Source organism: Budorcas taxicolor, chromosome 11 (assembly GCF_023091745.1).
Source record: "Budorcas taxicolor isolate Tak-1 chromosome 11, Takin1.1, whole genome shotgun sequence".
Classification (NCBI taxonomy): Eukaryota; Metazoa; Chordata; class Mammalia; order Artiodactyla; family Bovidae; genus Budorcas; species Budorcas taxicolor.
Genome location: NC_068920.1, coordinates 133484866 through 133510181, shown reverse-complemented (window position 1 = coordinate 133510181; position 25316 = coordinate 133484866). Strand labels below are relative to the sequence as shown.

General features: G+C 52.9%; 1 protein-coding gene across 5 annotated transcripts in view; it reads right to left on the bottom strand.

Moving 5' to 3' along the window:
• The window catches only part of DNMT3A (DNA methyltransferase 3 alpha), a 103914-nt gene that overhangs the window by 31096 nt on the left and 47502 nt on the right, over positions 1 to 25316 (bottom strand). For all 5 annotated transcript variants that reach the window (XR_008200101.1, XR_008200102.1, XM_052647646.1 and 2 more), the window contains exons 4-6: positions 18607 to 18877; positions 12730 to 12773; positions 12131 to 12277 (exon numbers count right to left, since the gene is read on the bottom strand). Coding sequence is in view for 3 of the 5 variants with exons in the window: in XM_052647646.1 (XP_052503606.1) it covers positions 12131 to 12277; positions 12730 to 12773; positions 18607 to 18877 (462 nt within the window). In the remaining 2 variants the exon portion in view is untranslated. The remainder of the gene's footprint in view (positions 1 to 12130; positions 12278 to 12729; positions 12774 to 18606; positions 18878 to 25316) is intronic.

Sequence of the window (25316 nt, the reverse complement as noted above, 5' to 3'; positions counted from 1 at the left end):
AGGAAACATTTGAATTCCTGCACCAAGTCCTTTCCGGTCTTCTCCCCCCGCCTCTACGGGGAAACAGTTCTCTAGCTGTGCCAGCGTTAGAGCTCAGTGTTCACTGTCTGAGTTTCAAGCCCTTAGTCACCTGGACAGCCTTAGGAGAGATCTGCGCCTGGGCCCAGAACTAAATTCCAAGCGTAATGAATCCAGGGTGGGGGGCCCAGAGAGCAATGGTTAATAATGGGAATGTGCAGGGAGACCCCGCGAGGGTGACCGGATGGTGGTGGTTCGGTTGCTAAGTCATGTCCAACTCTTTGCAACTCTGTGGACTGCAACATGCCAGGCTTCCCTGTCCTTCACTATCAGGGTGGTGGGTGACACAATAAATGCATCTCTGGAGGCATCTCCTCCGTGTCAGGGGGCTTCCTGGTTTACTCAAGTGGTAAAGAATCTGCCTGCCATGCAGGAGACCTGGGTTCGATCCCAGCTTGGGAAGATCCCCTGGAGAAGGACGTGGCAACCTACTCCAGTATTCTTGCCTGGAGAATTCCATGCACAGAGGAGCCTGGCGGGCCACAGTCCATGAGGTTGCAAAGAGTCGGACACAACTGAGCAAGTACCACTATTCACTACGCTTCTGTGTCGGGTTTGGTTTATGTCCGATCATCTGAAGCTGGGTGGTTCTCAAACTTGCACAAGCCCCAGAACCATGGGCATCTGACTAGAGAGTCAGATTTCCCAGGAATCACACCAGGGTCTCTGCCTCATAGCTCCAGAATGTGTGTGTCAGTCACTCAGTTCTAACCCGTCAGATCTCTGGCCATCCTGGTCCTCCCCCTCTCCCATGCCAACTGCACACTCTGAGCAAATTTTACTGTTTTTCTGACTTGCCGTCCCTTAATAACAACTCTTCACAGATGCTATATGACTCTTTAGTTAAGGAATAATGGGCAATGTATTTTTAATTTTTCACTTTCAACTCAGATTAGGAAAAAAAAGTAGGAATAAAAAAGTGCAGTCTCCTGTTTATGCGAATCTCTGTACTATTTAAAAGGCAACTCTTTTAAAAGCCTCCAGAGACAGGTGCAAAGGGGGCCTTTAGTGGTCCTTCAGTTGTTCTGGAACTCCTGCCAGCTGGTTGCTCCCAGAAGCCCCAGGTAGGTGAGCTGACCCTCCCTACCCTGGTCCTTCCAATGCAGGGTTCCTCCCTCCCTGCTCGCCAGCCTGCACTTACCCTCCTAGTGGATGACTCCTGAGTGCCTGCTAAACCCCTCCCCATTGTCAGCCACCCTGCTGGCTTCTCAAAAGCAGCTTGTCCAAAACCTAACTTAAAAGTCCACTCCTGGGACTTCCTGGTGGTCCAGCAGTTAAGAATCCGCCTTCCAATGCAGGGGACGGGGGTTTGAGCCCTGTGGCACATGGCAAGGCCTGTCCGCCACAACTACTGAGCCTGCACGCCGCGACGAAAGATCCCACATGCCGGAACTAAGATCTGACACAGCCAGACAAGCAGATATATTTACTCCTCCTAAGAGAGTATCTTCATGACTTTAGGGTAGGCAGAGAACTCAGAGATCACACACACACACTCACTCCAATAAAAGAAGAATTTGGTTAACTGGACTTCGTTCAAATGAAAAGCTTCTGACCATCAAAATAAATCCGTAAGAAAGTGGTAAGTCCATACCACCTTCCTGCTCCAAACCTGCTCTTCCTCCCTAGCTCAGGATTTCCTAGCTCATATCATGACCGACCACTCACCCCAGCCCCCAAATACCAGCCCAGTTTCTCCCTCCCCTCCAACCAGAGGCAAACTGTATCAGTTCTATCAAGTCTGCCTCCCACTGCCTGGCCCCTTCGTCAAAATCAGATGAAACGCCCTCCTAATTGGTCCTTCTAACCTTCCTTGGGTCCCTTTGCATTGCAGCCAGGGAGGGTTACCTTCCCAAAATACACACCTGGTTCTCTAACATTCCAGCTCCCTCCTGCACAGTAAAGCCCACGTTTCTCACTATGACAGGGAGGCTGGTAACAATCTGACCATCTCCCTTTGCAGTTTTCTCTCTTCTTACACTTCCTTGCCAACTCCCACACCTAGTTACCAGCTCTCACGCTGTTCCCTGACCAATCCAGAAGTTTTATGCCTCTTTATCTTTGCCCTCAGTGGTTCTTTTTCCTGAAATGCCTTCCTTATTTATCCTTATTGGAATTCTCAAAGGACATCTCCTCCAGGGAACCTTCCAGGAGTTCCCCCAGAAGTTCTCTTGCCCTCCTCTGTGCTCACCAGACTCTTGGTGGCAGAAACACAGGCCGAGGCCCATGCTCCATCTGATGTTATGGCTCACGGTGGGCACTCCCACCTCCTCCTCTAGACCATGTGTGCCCTGGGACAGGGACTGTGTCCACTGTCTCCTCCAGTGCCAGCATGGCGCTGCGTGTGTTTAGTAAATACAGACTCAAGTCCGTTTACGACATCTAGAGTACTGGCTCCTTAACAGAGTCACACAGTCCAGCTGAGCCCCGCCCCCCCCGCCCCGCCCCCTGCTTGAGCATCCCAGGGACCTCCTTAACGAATGCTCTGATCATGAAAGCAAAGAAGAGAGAATAGCACCATTGGATCTTCTCTGTTTGCCTCACAGCGAGGGCCAGGAGGTGGTTTCTGAAAGCTGAAATAAAAATGCAAGAAATCTTGAGGTGCTCTAGATCCCAAACTCCTAGAGGGTTTTTTTTAGATCCTTAGAGGGTTTTTAGAGGGTTTTTTTTTTCAGTGCCCTTCCCCCACTGTTCCCATCAGGCAAACTCCTATTCCAGGAGCAGGCCTGCAAGGTGTCTCTTCTACGGCAGGCCTTCCCGGCCTCCTTGGGCAGGGCTAGTTAGCTGCTCCCATGGCTCCTTTCCTCCTATTTCTGTCCTAGTCCTTACGGGGTTGCAGCACTTAACTGCCTACTGCTGCCAGGGTGGGGTTCTGATGTTCCTTTAAACGTGTTTCTTTAGTGTCTAGAAAATGTGGGAACGTGGCAGAGACCCAGATGAATATGGAGTTTTCTGAAAGCCTGAGCTCAAAGTATTTGCTCAGTCAAGGTTTGTAACTCTCAAAATGATGAAGGGTGACTGTGTGACTAAAGAAGAGAAAACGAGCAGTAAGGGGCAGACCTAGCTAGACACCTGGTGACCAAAGCCAGAACAGGGATGTGCAGTTCCTGGGCTGAGGAACTGCCCCCAGGAACATGTGCCTGTTAAGACAGGGCTGTGTTTGCAACATCACCTTTTTAGTGGTGGCTTCAAGCCTCTCCCTTGCCCAGGTGAGTAGCAAGCCCTACTATTTCTGATCCTGGCAGCAAACACAATAAAAGGGGTCCACCATGAAGAGGAAAGGAAAACTAGATTCTAGCACAAAACATTAATTTTGTGAAAGTTTTTTCTAAGCATCTTTATTAAGATGCTTTATGTATGTGCCTCTAAAAGAAGCATATATGTGAGGTATGAGAATTCACTCAAACATTTAATTTAGGACGTCCATACAAGGAGACATAGGGAGCTACAGCTCATGACTTCAGTCCGCCTCCCCTTAAATTATGCTATTTCCGAATCTCAGGGGTCATCTGGTCCATTTGTACCCTGCTACAAACGAGGAAACTAAAGTACAGAGAGGAGAACAACCTTCTCAAATTGATCCTGGGTAGAGGCTGTACTCCGGAGAAGGCGATGGCACCCCACTCCAGTACTCTTGCCTAGAAAATCCCATGGACAGAGGAGCCTGGTAGGCTGTAGTCCATAGGGTCACGAAGAGTCAGACACAACCGAGCGACTTCACTTTCACTTTTCACTTTCATGCATTGGAGAAGGAAATGACAACCCACTCCAGTGTTCTTGCCTGGAGAATCCCAGGGACGGGGGAGCCTGGTCGGCTGCCGTCTATGGGGTTGCACAGAGTCGGACACGACTGAAGCGACGCAGCAGCAGCAGCAGCAGCAGAGGCTGTACTCAGAAACCAGGCCTCCTGAATCTCATTCCATTTACTTAATCCAATTTCACAACATCAAAACCAATCGTGAGAAAAACAGCAGTTCAAGGGCGAGGGCTCAGGACCAAAGGAGTGGAGAAGGAAGTAGGGAAGGGGTCCCCAGGGTGAAAGGGACCCAAACCTGGCAAGACCCTGCGGCCTGAAGACCTGCAGCCGAGGGAGGGACAGAGAGCTGGGCGAGGGAGGGACAGAGAGCTGGGCCAGTGAGCTCCCTCCAACCCTATCCAGTAGTTTCAGGGGAAGCCAAGACTGAAAACCAAGAAGACACAGTTCTAGTGGAGTTGTTTGCTAAACGGAAGCAGCCTGCGATCTGGAGTCTGGTTTAGCCCAAAGGCCTCTCCACAAGGATGTCCACATGGCTCTTATCTCATCTACAGGAATCTTAGCTTCCTAGTGGTAAAATAGGGACGAAAATTAGCTTACTTATAGTAATTGTGAATAGTATACCTGTGAAATGACAAAAATAATACAATTTAGTAACAAGTCTGATGTCCTTTATTTAAGGGAAAACAGTCCACAGACTGGGGAAGTACAGAGGCTTAGAGCTGCAAGAGCGCCTTCCCAAGGATGCTGGGCCAGCGTAAGTTCCGCCCACCGACAGAGGAGGCATCCGGAACAGGAACAGGGCGTGATTGGCCAGCAAGGATGGGATTTCCTTATAAGGTAGCGAGTCTTGTTTCCTAGGGGAAAGTGAATCCACTAAACTGAGCTGAAGAGTTAGCAGGAGTTTCCCGTACCTGCACTGACCTAGCTTTATTATTTAAAAAAAATTTTTTTGGCTGAGGCATGGCATACAGGATCTTAGTTCTCCAACTGAGGATCAAACCTCGGCCTCCTATATGGAAGCATGGATTCCTAACCACTGGGCTAGCCCATGGACCACCTAGGGTTTCCCAGGTGGCACAGGGGTAAAGAATGTGCCTGCCAATGCAGGAGATGCAAAACACAAAACAGAGGGTTCAATCCCTGGGTCGAAAGATCCCCTGGAGAAGCAAATCCCCTGGCTACTCACTCCACTATTCTTGCCTGGAGAATCCCATGGACAGAGGAGCCTGGAGGGCACAGTCCATGGGGTCGCAAAGAGTCAGACATAACTGAGCACACACACACACAGGGACGGCCTATCCCATGCACTGACTTAGGTTTAGATTTCTGATCTGGGCCGGGCCACAGGGGTGGTCTCTATTTTGTGAAACCTGAAATACAACATTACTTTATCATTAGGATTGTGGTAGAAGTTAATGCTCTCGGCACTGTCCCTGAGATGAAGTGAAAAGCGAAAGTTGGTCAGTCATGTCTGACTCTTTGTGACTCCATGGACTCTACAGTCCATGGAATTCTCCAGGCCAGAATACTGGAGTGGGTAGCCTTTCCATTCTCCAGGGGATCATCCCAACCCAGGGATCAAACCCAGGTCTCCCACATTGCAGGCGGATTTTTTACCAGCTGAGCTGCCTGAGATGAAGGAGGTGCTCACAAAGCTGCCCGTCTGGCCTATTTCAGGTGTGGACGTGGCCACTGCTGAACCCAGGGCCTCCTTACTGTTTTCTCACCACTAAAAAGTAGGGGTTGTTCTCAGCACTCTTCTCTCTGTACCCACCGCCCCCCCCCTCCCCCAGATGGAGTGAACATTTCAGTGGGCGAACAGCTGACCCACTGGAGAGACAACAGGCGCCTCTGTGATGACAGTTTCACAGCCTGTCCTAAGGGCCAGCCCTGGAACTCACTACTGATTACAGGCTGTCACAACAGTGCCTTTAAAAGGTGTTCGTTCAGCCATTCGGTAAAGCACACTTGTCACATCTGCTCTAAAGAGCATCATCTCCTTTAAGGGCAATGTTTTTCCTGAGGCCATAGTGTAAGGGTTTGGGTTTTCATTAGTTTATATACTATATGGTGAATAAGCAAGGAACGTCTGTCAGTTGGAATCCCCTAAAACTGCTACCCACATACTTGGCTAATAGTTCGGTTTTAGTCCTTAAAGGTCTACTTTACGTTGCCATTTCTCACATCTCCTGTACTAAAGCCCAGGAGATCACACTTAATTCATCTCCTTCTCAAAGTGCCCGCCACAATACCCTCAACCCCCCAACACCGAAGGTGCTTGGGGATAGCTTATTAAATGGACTATAGCACAGCAGGAGATGACCCGCTGGACACTCAGAGGCTGTTCTTCCCATGGCCGACAGGAAGCACAGTCTGTTGAGACTGCAGGGTTATAAAGCAAGAGGAAGCAACATTTGCTCAGCTCACAGAAGCAGCAGCACAAATGGCCAATAAGCATATGAAAAGATATCCAACCTCACTTATCTGGGAAATGCCAATTAAAATCATAACAAGATAGTGTTTTTCCCACCCATTAGATTAGCAAAATATTGATGTTGGCACAGGTGAAAATCTTCTCATACCCTGTTTACGGGAGCCTAAGTTGCCACTGCCCTTTTTGGAGGACAATTTGGCACACTGTATAAAATGCAAAATACACATTCCTTTCAACCCAGCATTTCTCTTTCTAGGTATCTCTCTGAGAGAAACAGATGCACACAGAGATATGACCAGGGATGTTCACTGCTGTGGTGCTTATGCAGTAAAATATTGTAAACCACACAAATGTCCACCAATAAGAGAATGGTTAAATAAAATCATGGTAATCCATACAGTGGAAGAGAACAGTAATTATGTGGCTTGATTGCCCAGACTTATCGTAAGTGAAAAACCAAGCTGTAAAACGAAACTATAGTGTGGTTCTATTTATATAAAAAAGGAAAAGAGAAAAAAAGCAACTGTGAAGCAAAATTATAAATTTACACACACACATAGATGGATAGAGACAGCACCAGATACCTCTGGTAGGGGAATTAAAGTCACTGGGGAGGGATGGTTGTTTTTGTTTTTTTTTAAAGAATGTATTTGTGTAATACTTATATAAAATCAGTTTTAAAAAACTATGCATGTCCTATATATTTTAGCCCTGTGCTGTACATGTTATATATCCCCTATTAACTCACACAACTCTGAGATTAGAAGTAGTCATTCATTCATTCAGCAAACTTTTACAGAGTACCTCCTGAACGGCAAGCCCTGGGAGCAGAGGTGCCCAGAGGGCCTGTGCTGAATAAGCTCGGGTTGGGCAAAAGCAGAAAACACACTGGTGAATGGGGTTCCATGAAGATGAGAGGCACACAGGACAGCAGAGTACAGCCAAAGTCTACAAACAGCGCAGGGACCTAAGCTTGAGGGGCGGGAGCAGTGGCGGGAGAGCGGGGCGGGGATGGGGTGGTTAAGTGATGCAGAAGGTCCCGGGTCTAGCGAGTGGACAAGTTGGCACCTGGACTCACTTCCAGGAAAGTGAAGGCTGTGTTGCCTGTGGAGAGAAAAGGGGCCTCTGAGTGCAGGAGGGAGAAGGGAGGAGAGGACAGACTGGAATATGTGCACCAGACATGACTGTTGCCTGTGTGCACGCTAAGTCGCTTTAGTCGTGTCTGACTCTTCTTCAACCCCACACACTGTGGCCCACCAGGCTCCTCTGTCCATAGAATTGTCCAGGCAAGAATACTGGAGTGGGCTGCCATTTCCTCCTCCAGGGGATCTTCCTGACCCAGGGATCTAACCCAAATCTCATATCTCCTGTATTGGCAGGCGGGCTCTTTACAACTAGCACCACCTGGGAAGCCCCTGATTACTTGTTATCAGTATTTAATAAGTGATGGCATATTCAAAAGCAGAGACATTACTTTGCCAACAAAGGTCCATCTAGTCAAGGCTGTGGTCTTTCCAGTAGTCATGTATGGATGTGAGAGTTGGACCGTGAAGAACGCTGAGCGCCAAAGAATTGATTCTTTTGAACTGTGGTGTTGGAGAAGACTCTTGAGAGTCCCTTGGACTGCAAGGAGATCCAACCAGTCCATTCTAAAGGAGATCAGTCCTGGGTGTTCTTTGGAAGGAATGATGCTGAAGCTGAAACTCCAGTACTTTGGCCACCTCCTGCAAAGAGTTGACTCATTGGAAAAGACTGATGCTGGGAGGGATTGGGGGCAGGAGAAGGGGACAACAGTGGATGAGATGGCTGGATGGCATCACTGACTCGATGGATATGAGTTTGAGTGAACTCTGGGAGTTGGTGATGGACAGGGAGGCCTGGCATGCTGCAATTCATGGGGTCACAAAGAGTCGGACACGACTGAGCGACTGAACTGAACTGAACTGAAACATCTAGTAAGTCTGAGGATGCAGGAGTCCCTCCATTTGGGTTGGGAGCCAGGAAAGAGGCAAGATTCTAGAACAGCAGGACATGGTTTCCTGACCCTGAAGCAACTTAGAATAGGTTGGGGCGAAGACATTAAAAAGAGTCATAATATCACCGGGCTATAACCGCATCCTAAAACCACAGCACTGACACACACAGGGAGCCCGCAGGCCCTCTGGCTGGATGACAGTTCCAGAACTCTGCCTCGCACTCGTGAGGGTTAACGAGGTAACACCTGTGAAAAGCCCTTCCTAAGCCTAAAGTGCTCCTTCAGGGCCACGCTGTTCTGAAAACAGAAAGAAGAGTCTGGAACTGCCCTCCTTTGGGGGAAGGTGCCTCTCGTCTCTCCTCCCCACACCCCACCCTGGGCTAGTTCTGCCAGGCCAAGGTAGGTGCCCCTTGGCTCAAGCACAGTGGAGAACCAGACGGGACAGCAGGAACGTGGGATGGAAGAGACTCAGGCACCGCCTTACCCGTGGGAGCCTGCCCTCAGTCCTCCAGCCTCACACTATTCTCCGGGTACACTTGTCAGCACCACCAGAAACCAATGGCCTGGGCCCGAGCTCCCTGAGAAGTTGTCTCATATTTACCCACCTCCCAACTGCTTAGCCAACCAACAGCTATTCACAGAGCCTGTTCTCCCTGCCCAATTATCAGGTTTGGCATAACTGGTAAAGACATAACATGTAAGAGTTAGTGAAAAGTACTCTATGAAATATAACTGACTGCTAAACCCAACAATATTAACAGTAAGGACTACAGGAGTGCAGAGAAGGGAAGAGGGCAGTGTGGACTGGAGAGATCCCAGAGAGCTTCTTGGAGGAGGCAGCAGCTCTCGGACTCAACCCTGAAGAATGAAAAGGGAAAAGTATAGCAGAAAGGAAGCAGAAAGGGGAGACCAGTCTCTCACAGGGACTGTTCTATTAGAGAATGGTAGTGGGGGGCTTTGGGGGGGGGGGGTGCAGCCATTGTGGAGGTCACAGTGAGGGTCAAAGTCTCGAGAAACAGCCAGAGGATTTCTGACATGACAGGGAGACAATGGAGAGTTGTTGCTGGTTCTATTGCAGGGCCTGGTCACGACTAAGGCAAAATTTAATCCTTCCCAGGACGAGCACAGAGGTGCAGAGAATAGGAGATGGGACAGACAGACGTGAGCATCCCAGCTCAGGGAGGAATCCCCACTTCAGCCTTGCCAGAGGGGTTGGAAATGCCCCATTTTTCTCATCCAGTTATTTTAAATTTCATTTATTTTGTGATTTTCTAAGTCTTCTTAGTTTCTGGTTGTTTTTTTTTTTTCCAAAGCTTAAGGTGGCAGGTAAACTCAGATGGTAAAGAGCAGACCTCACAGTGTGGAGCGACCAGGGAGGTCATGGGAAAAGGAAATTAAGCCGAGGGGGATATTTTGAGGGTAGAAGGCACTACAGGCGAGGCACGTGGACCAGGGGCAGACGGGTCAGGTGAAGCCCAACAGCCTTCACACAAGCCCAGCTCCCCAGCCACCCTCCTGCTGCTCTGAGCCTGCAACCTGCGCTCCTTCATCCACCGCCATGGACCTGCATTCCCGAAAAGACCACACAGCCTTGTGCCTCTGAACTTCTGCACATACTGTAAGTCTCTTTCTACCTTGCCTTTCCTCCCCTTTCCCTAAATTCTCGCTCGTCCTTTAAAAGCCAAAAGCCACCTCTTGCTGATGCAAAGGTGACCCAAGGCAGAATTAGTCTAAGCTCCTTGGCGATGCTCTGCCTGAGGTGCCCGATCCCTCACCCTGAGTTTTAGCTGGGGGGACTTCCCTGGTGGTCCAGTGGTTAGGACTCTGTGCTTCCACCACAGGGGACACGGTTTCAATCCTTGTTTGGGAACTAAGATCCCACATGCCACATGGTGCAGCCAAAAAAAAAATTTTTTTAAATAAATTTTAGCGGCAACTTTAAGATTGAGAAAATGTATCTATTATCTTACTTTTCCCTGTGAGTTGAGAAAAGACTGCCTTTTTTTTTTTAACTGCAACTGAGGGCAGGCCTCCATAAGGGTTCTTCAAGTATAATTTGAGGATGACCAAATTTCTGGAAGCCCGTCAAGTGTAAAAGTCATTATATCTAGCTTCTGGCCCCAGGGCTAAAGGAGAGAAAAAGCACAGACCCCATGTAACAAGTAGTTAAAAAGCAAAGCCCCTCCCACCGGCCACAGAGGAATAGCCCCAAGTCCTGAACGAAATTTCCATCCCAAAGACCACACTTCTAGCTCAGAGACCTTGCAGAGGCTGTCCCTTTTCCAGGCTCTTCCAGGAGAGAAATTTCTGCTTTCCTGGATCGCAGAGGAAATGGAAATAATCAAGTAGCTACCACCCTCTCTCTCTCCCACCTGGTTCGGAACTTTCTCTAGAGCAAGCTTTCACACAATGCAGATGGGATAACACCCTCCTTTGTAGGCCTGGGGTAAAGACCAGTGAGAGTGAAGGTGAAAGGCCCCAGGTGGCAGTTCATGGCGGGTCCCTTCCCTTCCTGGTCAACACACTTTCTCTCTGCTCATCAGACACACAGGAGGGCAGTCCCCCAGTGGTTGCTCGGGGGGACTGCTTTCGCCCCTTGGTCTCTACCGCCTCACCGCCTCTCGCTGCCGAAGCCCTGGCCTGGCTTCCTCCCTCCTGACCCGCACGGAAGCCTCTCTTAGAAGAGTCACCGGCTGCCTCCAGGTGGGCAGGTGCAAACAGCCCGTCTCAATTCAGCCTCCACAGGGCAAGGTGGCCACTGCCTCTGGAAAAGCTTCTCTCCTTTTTGAGACGCGGCTCTTCCTCCCAGGCCCCTTCTCAGTACCACTGCTGCCACTGCCCCTACCTCATGCGGCCATAACTGCAGGGTTTCTGTTGCCCGAGGCCTAGGATGCGGCTCAGTTCTCTCCGGTCTCCTAGGTGAGCTCATCAGTGTTCGTGGCTCTATGCCTTCCCACCTTTGCATCTGCAGCCTGGCCTCCCTCCGCTCTGGGATCCGGGCACCTTAGTATCTCAGACTAAACGCTTGCTTCCCTCCCACCCAAACCCATTCCTCCTCTAGTCTTCCCACCTGAAGCAGCAGCACACGCATCACCCCTGTGGGCTGTGTCCATCCTCTCCCCTCCCACATCCTTCCCATCGGTTAGCAAGCCCGGGTCTGTTCCTCTCCTTCACCATTGCTGCTCTTTTAATCTACATCGAATCACTCCTCTGCGTAGAAACCTTCAGGGGCTGCCCAGGATACTCAGCGTTAAACCAGCTTCCAGCCCAGATCTCAAGGCTCTGTATGATCAGCCTCTGCTTACCTCCCCTCGCCACCTCTCATCTGGCCCCACTCTCTCCCGTTTGGTTCACTCTGAGAAGACCGGTCTTTTACACAACCAAACAAGTCAGGGCCTTGCTTGTGCTGTTTGCTCTGCCTAGAATACTCTCCCCCACCCCACAACTCACAGAGCCAGCTCTTTTATTCCTTCAGGTCTCAACTTCAATGCTGCCTTCTCCAAGAAGCCTCTCCGTACCACCCCACCTAAAGCAGGCCTTTGTTACCCTCTATTTCAGGTCTAATAAGAGCTCTAACTTGTTTTCTGTCCATCTCCCCCATCACAATGTCAGCTCCATGAGGGCAGGAATTATACGTGCATGAGGCCTAGACACTGCCTGCTTGCACGCTGAGTGTCCAGTAACATTTGTGAAAATAACAAAGAACGCGCAGTCACTGCCTAGGGAGCCAGCAGTTCCCTGTAGAGTGAGAGGTTAACCTGAAGGGGAAGGGGAAACTGAGGCTCAGCCAGGGCCTGACAACAGCCACAGACGGTGGCTGAAGCTAACTTCCAGGTTCCCGGTTCTGTGGGACGGGCTGGGGCCCAGGCCAGAGAAGGCACCTCACCTCCCTTTTCCAGCGTGCCAGCCACTCGTCCCGCTTGCGCTTGCTGATGTAGTAGGGGTCCCCCGCCTGGAAGGTGAGCCGCGGCATGGGCCGCTGGCGGAGGCTGGACTCCCAGCCCAGGCCACCCCGCAGCCGGCCCCGGGAGCCCTAGGACAGAGAGACGACAGACAGACCGGCATTAAGGTGGGCATGGACAGCCCTGCTGCAGGGTCGTTCCTCCTGGAGGGGAAACCAAGGAGGCACTCACCTCGTACAGAACACAGGAGCTCTGACTCCTGGCCGGAGATGCCGGCCCTGGAGTTCGGGACAAGCCCCTGCTTGGGTGGGAGGAGTGAGGGATGGGGCGGGATGTGGGGCGGGACATAAAACAGGAGGGGACGTGCTTGGTCTCGGAGTGGGGACCAGCTGGCTGCCTCGCTGGGGGCCTTCCAACCTCCACACCCACTTCCTCTGCTCCTCACGGAGGGACAAGTACAGAAGGGGCCAGGGGCCACCTCGGGCTCCCCTCACACACACTCGCCACAGTCGGTCAGAGCGGTGGCTTTCTTCTCCTAGAATCAGGATCCACAGAGCCCCTGGGGGCTGAGGAAAACACTTGCCTCCATTTTCATGGATTCGATGTTGGTCTCCTTCTGTTCTTTGCCTGTGGAGAGGGAAGAACAAAGGGACTGTCGGCAGAGTTACAGGAGTGGCTCAGAGGCCTCACCTTGTGCCTGGGGTCCCTGCCTCGGGGATAGGGCTTCTCCAGCCATTCGGTCGCGCCTGTGTCAAACCTGATGGCCTACTGTGTGCCAGACATCATATCATGCTGGCCCCAGGACTCGGAGCACAGCCAGGGCAGAAAAAGGACCTGGGCAGGGTTGGAGGCCCAAACCCAAAGGAACAACAGAAAAGCCAGGGCTGTGGTTTCTGGCCCATGGAGTGAGTCAGGCACACAGGAGGGTCTGGAAAGAGCCCCTTTGGCTACTCCCAGTAAGAGAGCTCAGTTACTGGAGGGGAGGCCAGACTGCGAGGTGTGGGGTGTGGCAAAGAAGCTCTGGGGGTGGAAGGACGGGGGCGCAGGAGGACCGGAGCAAGACTACTGAAGCAACTTTGTCTCTCTGAGACTCAGTTTCCTCATGTGGAAAATAAAGATGCTGGAAACGGTTTCTAAGGTGCTCCTGCAGTTCTCAACACCGTGCTTCTACCATGAGTATCTGCCTCTGTACCCCATTCTCAGGTCCTTGAGTTCTGTCTTTATTCTAGAAGCCTTGGATTCCCACTCTCCACAGTCATTCTGGAATCTCTCCCAGCTTTTTCCTCATTGAGGATAGGTACATAACCCTGCTAATGCTTCAGACAACATTTCCCTACTCCTCTTCCCCACGGTTCCTCAGCTGGCCCGGACTCCAGTTCCTGGAATGGAAGGCTCCCCTGGGGGCTGAAGCCCCAGCAGTACAGCCTTTAAAGGTGGGGGGCAGGGAAGCCTTATCCTCTCCTGTCCTTCTCCAGGTCCCAAGCTCCAAAAGGTCCCGGAGCTCCTAGGCTGGTCCTGTCCCCCTCAGGCTCCTCACTGGCACACTCTGGAGTATGCAGCCCTGCCTGGCTGTGGGTTGGGTTAATTTTGCCTTCCAGCTTCCTGCTGGAGACTGGGGGTGCTGAGGCAGGGAGGCTGGGGTGTGTGTGGGGGGCGGGGTGAGCCTCCCCTCACCTGGGCCCCAGACCTCCTTTATCTGAAGTCAAGATTACTGTGCTTGGCCCCAAAGCAGGAAGGTCACTAAGGCTGGCTCAAGGTCACTTGGTAGGCTGGGGGTAGGGGGTTTGTGGGCGGCGTGAAGGGGAGACAAAGAGCCCAAAACGGAAAAAACAGCCCTTCTTGCATCTCCTGGCTGTGAGGCGGAAACCAGCCACAGCACTGAAGGTCTCTGAATCCCCAAGCCCCTGAAGAGGCTGTTTCTTCCCCCTTCTCTCACTCACGGAGGGAGACCTGCGGCTCCACTCTGGGCTTCGATGACCTGGAGCCTGGGGACAGGGCAGGCAGGGCTGCACCTGCGGGTTTGCTGGGAGGTGTGGACCCCGCGGTGCCAGATGCCCAGGGCGCCGGGAGGAAGCGGGGGCGCGTGTTAACTCGCCAGCGCTGTGTACACAGCAGGCCTTTTAAGGTACGTCTCACCGGACTTTCCCTGTCGCTTCCTCGTGCTTCCTTTAGGCCGTCTGGCCTCACCACTGCCAGCCCCCCCTCCCCGCGCCCCAACTGTTTCTCTCGCCTTCTGGGGCAGGACTCCCCCTCCCGCCCGCCGGCTCCGGGCCTCCCTCCTTCCCCGGGTCCCCGCCCCCCAACGTCTCTCAGACCCCCCGTGTTCCACCCGGCGACGCTCTGGGCTGGCCAGGAGGGGGCGCCCACCCTCGGATCACGCGGCGCCTGGGACCTTTCTTCCGGGGGACCCTCCGTGGCTTTTGGCTTGTGGGGAATCCTCTGTTCACTAGAATTACCGAGAATCGGGGCTGAAAGGAATTGTCGAGATGAGGGGATACTTGTCTTGCCCTTCGAGGGGGAAACTGAGGCGCGGCGGGGGGGCGTGGGGTGGGGCGGGGAGCGGAGCGACTTACTACCAGAGCTGAGATTTTAGGGCTCCTGACTCCCAAGCCGGCTATCTCCTTTTCACATCACACCGCCCTGAGGCTCCCCTCTTCCTCCTTCCCCAGCCCCCATGCTCCCCGAAACAGAACTACTTTTCCTCATGCGGTTTCCAACTGGCTTCTTTCTGGAATGTTCTCCCTGACAGATTCCGCGCATGCCCACTTGAGTGATATCGCACACACACTTTCCAGCCCGGCCCAGCAAAACAACCAACTGGGCTGCTTCAGAATGCAGCACTTGTCCTGAGTCAGGGGGTGGTCAGCTGCTCCCTGGACACTCCCTCTGCCGTCCATCTGCTCCCGGCCCAGACCCAGGGTCGCAGGCTGGGCCAGGTGGCTGTGTGTCTTCCAGGATGGCCCTGGCAGGCTTGGACATAACCCTGGGGCATCTCAGGTCCTGGGGGCAGGGGAGGCCAGAGTGCTTCTAACACTTACCTGCTGGTCTGAGGCTATACTCTGCCAGGGGGTCACCTCCAAATTCCCTTTAAAATGAACCAAAGTCCCAAGGACAGGACTGAGGTCAGGCTGGCCTCAGAGGGTAGTTACTAGCCCAGGACTAGTGTGTCAGTCTAAGCAGAGAGAGGCTCTGTGCTGACCCTCATCTGGCCCTTCACCAAGTTGTATAATCTCAGTAACTAACTTAACCTGTCTGAATCCTCAGTCTCCCCATCTGAAAAATGGGGATAATAAAAGTCTTCCTTAGATGCTTGCAAGGATTAAATGAGAGAATTACATAAAGAAAAGGGCTTCTCAAATTTAATATGCCTCAGAATCATGAGGATCTCTTTCAAATGTAGATTCTGATTCAATAGGTCTATGGGTGGGGCTGGAGACTGCATTTGTAACATGCCAGGTGATGCCAGGAGACGCTGCTCGTCCATGGACCATTTTGAGTAGCAAGAACATAGAACACTCAACACATGGTTAATATTCAGTAAAAAAGAAAGCTACATTACCATCATTACTACTATCACCATGATGGCCTTAATGCTAGGAATGCAGGAGCAGTTCCAAGGCCACCACCTGCCTGTCCAGGTGGCTCGTGTTCTTATTACTCATCATCTCCCCTGTTCCTCCTTTCTCCTGGCTGTACTATCAGGATTTGGGGCTCCTGTGTGCATACAGGAGGGTGCCCAGGCCAAGACTGTTTTAAAGTCCTCCATGTTTCCTGTGTAGGAAATAATGAGAGGAGTTCCGGGAGAGACAGATGGGGCCCCTGAAAAGAGACCATGACCAAGTCACTTTCTCCCTGGGGCCTCAGTCTCCTTCCTTCTTGGAACCAAGCAGCTGCATATGCATTCTATGGGGCCAACTGCTGAAGCAGTGGCCGAGCCTCCAGTAGGCCACTGCCCACCCCTCTAGGAACCAGCTCACCAGTCTCTGCATCCAGGCAATTCACCGTGACCTTCAGGGATCCGAGCTCTGATCCCTGCCAGCATCTCTACAGCCTCAATAGCTGAAGCCACACAGGAGTGCTCCAAGGCCAAATTTTGGAGATCAAGGACACACAGGACGTTCTCGCCCACTGCACTTTGCACTAAGAGTCTGAGAAGGATCCCTCAGTGTGCGAAAGTCCCAAACCCAGGAGTCACCCTGACATCATCTCTGCCCGCCCCCCTCCTGTCCCTGGCGCTCATCCACAGCTCTCCAGATCTGCCATCCTCCCCTCGGCGCCTGATTGCTCATCCTGCTTCCCGGCCCCTCTGTTCCATCCCAGGATCCAGATGGCAAAGGGATCTTTTCAAAACGTAAAGCGGATCATGTCACCCCTCGAGAGGGCAGCCTTGAAGCTGCACTGGCCGTATCTGCTGTCCCCCTGTCGCACACCCTTCTCCCTCCTTCCCCCCATTCCACACGTGTGCGTTTCTGTCGGGTCCCTGGATACCCTGCTCCCTCCCACCTGTTCTCACCCCCTCGCTTGGTAAACCCCAGCTCATCCTTCTGCTTAGGTGTAACAGCCCAGCTTGTCTGGGGCTCCTCTGTTACAGTTCCTGAGAACCATGTTTATTTTCTCTTCAAGAACTTATCTCTGTGTATAAACACACACTTGTAAGTGTGCATTTCTCATTAATGTCCATCTCTTTAGTGGACTGTTGAGGTCCTCCAGAGCAAGAACCAGGTTTTTGTTCGTGATAGCTTCCCCGGATCTCGGCACACATCAAGTAAGTGTTTAATAAACCCCTATTGACCAACTAGAGGAGTTGCTCCTGAGAACGGAGAACAGGGAAATCCCAAACCGAAAGCAAACTCTCACAAGTTAAGAGCAGCCTTACAGTGCTGGCTCCATCCCAACAGGCAGGAAGGCCTGCCCCAGCCCTGGGCCTCAGCTGGGTGCAAGCTATGGTGGGGTCCCAGGAGCTGCCTGTTTGGTGGGCAGGACCAGTGGGTTCCCAGTTCTGCTCTTGCACATCTGGTCTTTGTAAAGGGAGATGGTGTTTTCTCCCTTTCTTCCTGTCTCAAATCAGGCGTCATGGCCACTCCTCTACATGTCAGGACACATCCCCAGAGGTGCTGAGTTCAGGACCGGCGGCCACATCAACCCCACCCCCCAGAACAGCAGGGGGCATGGGAAGGGCACACGACTCTGAAGCTAGAGACCAAGACGAATGAATTCCGAATCTGCCAACAGGCTTGGGGTCCCTGAGCAAGTCACTGCATCTCATTAAGCTTTGATTTTTTCCCACCTTAAGATGAGGCTCATAATACCTCTTGAAGGAGACTGAGAGAGTAAATAAAACCACAGATGCAGAATGAGTACCTCAGAAAGCCCTTTGCACGTGGTGGGAGCATCGTAAATATTAGTTGAATAGTAAATGAATGAAAGATTTTTTTTTTAATAAATTGGGAAATCTCTTCTGGAGATGCTCTCTACCCTGCATGAATATGATGTTTGGAAGCATGTGAAATTAAGTCACGCCAATTAATCGATTGATTCACTCCCCATCATGTACTCTTGGAAGGAAGGCATTCTGAAATTAAAATGCACATATGCAAAACAACCTGGCAGGGCCCTGGGAGGATCAAACGTGATAATGTATGAGAAAGCGCTTGGTAAACTGTGAAGCCCTGTACAAATGCTAGTTGTCCTCATTACTAACATGTTTACAGCTCTGTTGGCCCTGAAATCACTGGCTTAACCTGAAAGAAAAAAGTGGGCAACTTTCCAGGGCTCCAGGGCTAGGCCAGAAAGTCCCTAGAGGAAGAGGTCTGGGCTGGGCAGTGCACACCCCACCCCCACCTGCCCTACCCCTCCCCTACTCTGTCACCACTGAACTTCAGTCCCGTCTGCTGAACTGTGGTGGGCTTAGGACATCTGCACTGGGAAAGGCTGACGGGGCTTATAACACCCACAAGGGCACCTGCTGTGCTTGAGTGCCCAGGCCAGGGGCTTCCAGCGTGTGGATCCCTAAGAGCTACAGGTCTTGTGGAAGAGTGAGCAGGCGAGGCCAAGGCTGATGGAAAGCAAGGAGAACAACCAGCTGTGGAGAGACAGCCATCACCCCAGTTCAGCAACCACTAGCATTCTGCAAACTCACTGTTGTACCAAATCTAGTTCTTTTGTTTGTTTTTTTTGTTTTTTTATGAGACCCCAAAACTCCAGATTTTTATGTGAAATTTCTTGATTTTCAAATATTGGCAAATAATATTTTTTTAATGTTTAAAATACTGCCTGGGTCAAATAAAACATGCGCGGGCTACATCCAGCCAGTAGCCTCCAGAGCACACAGCCTTGGCAAGCAGACCTTCAGCCACCACCCAGCTGGGGCCTCCTGGGACCTTCCAGGCCCTGAGTTCTAACCCTCACGGGGATCCCGGCCAGCCCAGCAGAGGCTTCCCCCCTTGTGCCCGGGACTTACCCTCTTCTGCAGGGGCTCCCCGGCCATCCTTGGGGGTGCAGCAGCCATTCTCTACAGCTCTGGAGGCTTCGGGCGGGGTCTCAGTGGCACCCTCTCCCTCTGCTGGGGCCCCGCCCTTCTGCCCTCCAGCGGGGCTCCCCTCCTCTGGCTGGGGCTCACTCCGCTTCTCCAAGTCCCCGTTGGGTAACAGCTCTGAGGGGCCCGAGTCTTGGGCCATGGACAGGGACTTGGAGGTCAAGGCAGGGTCCTTCGGTGTGTCACTGCTTTCCACCTGCAAAGATAAACATGAGGGGAGCGTTAGACCAGTGGTTTCAGCCCCTCATGCATCATTGGCCCAGTGGAGATTCTGGTGAAAATTACACACCGTCTGTCCAGAAAATGGTGTTCACATAAATGTGTATGTAGTCAAACACACTCAATTCTTTCTCTCAGATTCAAGGGCTTCACCCTCTGAAGTCCACAGGTCTGTGGACTCCAGAGAAGAAAATGGGAAAATGTATGAGAAAAGTGCTTTGTAAACTGTGAAGCCCTGTACGAGTGCTAGTTGTCTTCATTACTAACATGTTTACAGCTCTGTACCCCAGCCCACAGCACCCACACTCACTGAAGTGACAGGGCGGTCCCAAAGCCTTCCCTGTGGCCCCCACTGAAAACGAATGCTCCTCATTCTATCCCCACTTCAAACCAGGACCCTTCCCCAGAGGATTCCTAGTAACCCGGGGCTGATTTGACTCCTGTGTCAACGCCCTTCTGGCTGTCCTCTTGAGCTGCGGCCTGGCATGTGGAGTGCGAGGGTGAAAGGGGGGGCCTCCTCTCCCCCAACCCCAACCCGAGCACTGTTCCTTCACTTAGCTTTGGCCCCACAGCCTCTCGAGGGCGCTCAGACCCTAGGAGAGCCAAGGCCCCCGGCCAGCAGCACACAGTGGCTTGCAGCAAGTCTGGAGTACGTGGTGCCATGTTCCCCCCCAAGAGGAATTGTCGTGCTTTGGCCCCAAGAGTCTCAGAACTGAGCTTGCTACAGGAACCACACTGAGAGTTGTCACAACTGTCCCTCCTAAGCGTCACTGCACGGTGGGCGAAGTTCCCTCTCAGCCGTTACCCCTCAGAGCACCCGGCCTCCTGGGGAGGCTCTCGGAGACTTTCGTGATTAGCTTGAGGTCACTCACACACCTTGTGAGGACAGAGCCTGGCGAGCACTTGGTCCTCGGCCATCTGGGGGCAGGTAGGCCAGGACATCTCAGAAGGGACAGAGGTGTCCTCTCAGGGCAGGAGAGACAGGATTCCCCCTGTGCTTGGCGCTCTGCCACGCCCGCGGGCACCGGACCACCTGCCGCAGCCCTGCCCGCTGGCTCCCCTGCAGAATCGGTGCCCGGAGGAGGGCGGGAGCAGCACGAGTTCAGCAAAAGCCTCAGGAAGGTGCTGCTCAAGAGTGCGCCTCAGTTTCCCCACCTGCAAGGTGAGATGACTAGGCTAGTCCTATAGGAAGGTTTCCTTCAAGTCATTTTTTTTCTATTTATAAAAGCCAGTCGTATACAAAAATTCTAACCACACAAAAATGAGTAGCATTGGAAGGTTAAAGCCCCTATTTCAATTCCCTATCTCCAGACTCACTCCCCACAGGTGAACCATCATTTACAGTTTGGTGAGTGTCTTTTCTCGACTTTTTTCCTGTGCATCTACAGTCATGCGTAAGTTGCATGTTTATACACATGTATTTACACACACATCCAGATCCAGAATTTTTTTTTCCCCCCTAAGAAGGGATCATATGACTTATCCTGTTCTGCAACTTGCTTTTTCACTTTGCAAGCACAGCGGGCATCTCTCCATACCAACGCGTATGGATCTGGCTCACTCTGCCTCGGCTGCTCAACATTCTATTGAAAGGATGGTCCTTAATTTATTCAAACCGTCTCCTAGTGGTGGGCTGTGGGCCGACTGGCTTTTTGTTGCAGAGAACCTCTCGCACTTACGGCTCTCTGCTCCTGTGAATTTCTATAGGCCAGAGTCCCGGAAGTGGCCTGGCTGGGGAAGAGGGTCTGCTCATCCAAGTGTGAGGAAAGAGATCCTGCCAAACTCCCTCCAGATAGCTATACCCATGAAGAACGCACCCCGAAGCCTGACGGAGCGCTGGGTTCCCCAGCTCCTCCCTGCCAGGCCCTGCAGTTTCCAAGGCGGCTTCTGCCCCAGGGATCCACACTCTCACCGGTGAGCCCACTGCTGTATGGCGAGGAAACCCCAGAGGTGGCAAAGAGGAACAAGGGCCTTGGAGAAAACAACAGAAATAAAAGCCAGAGTCCGCCCTGGACGAGGTTCCCTACACAGAGCAGCCTGAGGGCATGCAGAGCGCCCTCGAGGCCTGGCCAGGCTGCTTTCTCCGGGGGAGGGGGGCATGTGGGACCGGCTTGGGCAGGCCTGCTTCCAGGAAGAAACCCTCCCACGGAAGGCTACACGTGTGTGCTCCTCAGCAGCGGGGGTGGGGTGGGGTGGGGTGGGGTGGGGTGGGGTGGGGTGGGGTCGGGGGTGCTGCAGCAAGAGGAAGAGGTAGGCCTCGGCGATGGAGTGGAGAAGGGAGAAGTCCTCCACCAGGCTTGGGCACTGGAGGCCAAAGCCAGCAGAGCAAGCAGGCCCTGTCCTTCTCCTCGGTGGCTACCCCATGGGTCGGGACTCACACACACACACACTCTCCAGGACTCAGGAGGTCTTTTCCACCTCCCTGCTCAAGCCAGTGGGCTCCCTGGCCTGGAGCTCCCCTCCTTGGATGAATCCTCTCAGTCCGCAAGCCTCCTGTGTGTGACACAGTCACATGGCCCGGGCAACCGGAGAGCCAGGCACGCCTAGAGGAGGGGCCCGCAGCGGGGGCTCTGCCCACCTCGGGTCTGGCTGTGCCACCGCTGGAGCCCCAGACATGGCGCTCCCAGGAGGAGGGAGTCGGGGGGTCCCGCTGGCCAGGCTGAGGAGTTTGGGTCAGCGGCACCAATCTCTTACCATAGCCGTGTCCTCCTTTCCTCTAGCTACTCGCTTCCCCACACACACCTCGAGTCAGGGTAGGCTCCCAGCCCCACAGACTGTTCAGACAGCGCCGCTGTCACTTACTTCCTGCCCGGGGACCACACCGCCTCTTCTCACCCTGGGACTCACTTCCTGTTGACTGCCAGCTCCAGAGCATAGAGACCCAGGAGTACCTGCTCTGAGACCCGACCCAGCCCCGGGGTCCCGAGCCACCCTGACTGGAGACCCCTCTCAGGCCTGCCCCGGAGGGACCCCCAATCTGCAAGAGGGTGAGACTGGCCATCCTTCCAGAGGTGGGCGGAGGAGGCGTCAGGGGGCACTCTGCACAGCTCCAGCCTGGGGGGTGTCAGTTCAAGTGGGCTGAAATCAGCCCTGATCTCACCATTCCCCCTCATCCCCCTTCCCCACCAGCCTGAGTCAACTGGAGTTCTGGGCTTAGGGGAGCTGCTGACTCTTACCACCGTCAACTTGAGATCCATTTAACCCATGAAGAACTACCCCCCTCACCCCCAGCTACTAGTGGGCCCTCACTGTCCCTCTCTCTGAGGCATGGAAACTGGGCAGGTCAGATCCACCCAGAAGAAACCATTGAGAGGAAGGAAGGAAGGAGGTCCACCAGGGGAGCTGGATGTTCCATCTCAGGTGAGAAGAGCAGACCTGGAAGCCGCCGGGAGTGGCCACCCCAGCCCGGCCTGTGCCCTCCCGGTTCCGTCTCCTCTGCTTCTACCTCCTCTCAGCCCCCTCCTCTCCTCTGTGGCCACTAGCCGCAGAGGCGGCACGGGATCGCTCTACTGGGTTAGACTGGGTGTTGAGTAGGGCACCTGGCAGCTCTTTAGTATTCATAATAAACTCCTTAATGCCCAAGACCAGGTTACAGTGAGAGCATCCAGTCCACACGTCTAGAGGGAGTCTCGACTTCGTTGCATGTCAAACCTAACTGGTTAAAGATCTGGTTTTGTTTGCTTTTACTCTTTACTACTGCCTTGAGTGGAGGAGACACAACACACTCTGAGACACTCTTTTCTCCTGTGGGAGAAAGGGTAGCAGCAGAAGCACCCCACCCCCGACCCCCAGCCCTTTCCGAAGGGGCCACCAGCAGCTGTAGGTGACAGTTTCTCCTTCCTCTGCCTCTTGCCTGCAGAGGCGGGGAGAGGGGGTCAGGCGTGGTGGCAGGAGGGGAATGGGAGCCTCACTTCTCTTCCTTTGGGTGGGTGGGCACAACAGAGTGGAGTAAAGCTAGACTCCATCACCCACTGTGCACCTCCCCCCCCAACATGCCTCACTCTGGGTCTTCAAACCCGGCCTACCACCTCCTGGGGCCCCCTCAGAGTTTGCTGGCCTTTGTCTTCCTTCCAAGCAAGACCCCTCCATCCCAAGATAATGCCTCCTGCTTCTCTGCTGCCTACCTGCTCCTTGGACCTCTCCTGTGAGCAGCTTATTCCAAGCAGTGAAGGCAGTGGTTCTCAGCTGGGGTGGATTTAGCCCCCCAGGGGACATTTGGCAATATGTCTGAGACATTTTTGGTCACCACACTGTGGGAGTGGCAGGGGGTGGGGGCAGGCATGGACTGTGGCTTCTGGTGGGTAGGGGCCTGGGATGCTGCTAAATACTCTACACAACAACCCCCAACACAGAAATTATGCAGCCCCAAAGGGGGAGGGAGGGTGCTGTTGTTGAAAAGCCCTGGGCTGAGGACAGGGGCACAGACACAGGGACCTTATCTAAGGACCATTTTTTTTTAACTTTTTAAAACGTTGTTGTAAAATACATGTAACATAGAATCTACCATTTTAACCATTTTCAAGTGTACAATTCAGTGACATTAAGTACATTCACACTGTCGTACAACCATTACCACTACCCATCTTGAAAACATTTTCATCATCCCAAACTGAAAGTCTGTACCCTTTAAAACAAAATCTCCCCATTTCTCCTCCTAGCCCCTGGCAACCACTATTCTACTTTCTGTCTTCTAAGGAATATTTTAAGTCTGTCTGTCTCTCTCTCACACACACACATACACCTCTGGAAGGCATTTGTGTCAGGCCCTGCTTGCTCTTTAAGGCCCTCAGCCTCACCCCTTTCCCAACCTCTGCCCCCCAAGAGCCCCCGTGGAGGCTGGCCCTGCAGTCCACTCCAGCATTTACTCACATCTCCCAGTCCACCGCACACCACATTTGTTTACAAAGCACTTTCACACCCTATCTCATTAAAGCACTCCTCACATGGTACCTAATTATTTGTTTACTGTGTGTCTCCCTCCTAGGCTGTGAGCTTTGCCTTATTTATCTTTTTATTTCTCTTCCTTCCAACCACTCCACTGACAGCTCCCCAGTATTAAGCAGAGGGCTCGGCATAAAGATGCTTAGACAATTAATAAATGTAATTATCACAGTTATCCCGATGGGTTATGTTGCTCTTACTTTTCCAAAGAAAAAGGCTCCATAGTTTGCCCTCCAGTCACACACCTTCTAAGTGGTAGAGCTTCCAGAATGACCCAGGTACAGGAGAGGCATTCGAAAGCTGGCCTCCCCACCTGGGTTGAGTCTCCGGAAAAGCCAACCTCAAATCCCAAGGGCTGCAAGGAGGAAAAGGAGGCTTTGATGTGCCTGAGCAGGGCCAGGGAAAGGCTGCCGGCTGTTTCCTTGGCAGCAGCTACCACAACGAAAGGCCAGAGGCGAAGCAAGAAGGAACCTTCTGCAGTGAACCTGTTCAGGCCAAAGCCAATTCCCCAGCCCCACCCCCCACACCCTGCTCCCCTCCCTCTCTGCTGGAAGTCTGGACCAGACCCCAGTACGCCCACCAGGCCTCAGGAGGTGAGGCCTTGTCTTCCAAGGTGGGGAGGAGTGTTGAGGCTCCAGATAGGGAAGTGATTTCTGAGGCTTTTTACAGTTATAATACACACACACACACACACACACACAAGATTCACACACACTGGCAAGTTAAGAGGTGATGGAAATAATACATGGGAGATAGGGCCCAGGGCCCAGCTCTCCAGCACAGCCTTGGCATGCAGGCTTACCTGAGCTCAGGTGTGGAGGGGGGAGACCCAGGGACCCTGCCTCTCCCACTGCACGGCCCTGAAAGTTGGAGCCAGGTCCCGGCCTGGCTCTGAGCACCTGACTCACCCTCTCTTCCCATGCCAGGAGCCGCTGCTGAAAAAGGCCTTCACTCCCGGAGGAAGGAGGCCCTGAGGCTAGCAGATGTTGGGCGGCCTCACCTCGCCCTCCCGTCTTCCTGCCCTCCTACCCCCACCCCCAAATGGCCATTGTGCCTTTAAGGCCCTTGGCAGCAGTCAGCTCTGTGCCAGCCAGGAACCCTGGCATCCTGCCAGTTACGTCTTCTTGATTAAAGACACACAGACACACAATCACATGTGCAGACACACAAGGAGTGCACCCATGGCCCAGAGACATCTGCTCACCGGCCATAGGACAGAGCTGTGCTCAGATGCCCCAGAATGATGTCAACAAACACACACCAGCATCCCCCTCCACCCACACCCACTGTTCATCTAGTCCCTCAGCTGCTGCAGGCCCATCGGGTCCCCACCAGGCCCTGGATTTTCCCAACTTGATTCTAATTTCAGGAAACAGCCGAACTGTCCACGTAAGCAGGGCGGCCCTGTCCCCTAAGCGCTGGCACTGGGCCCAGGCTCCCCAGTCTCCTCTGTTCCAGGCCTTCCTGCAGCCCCT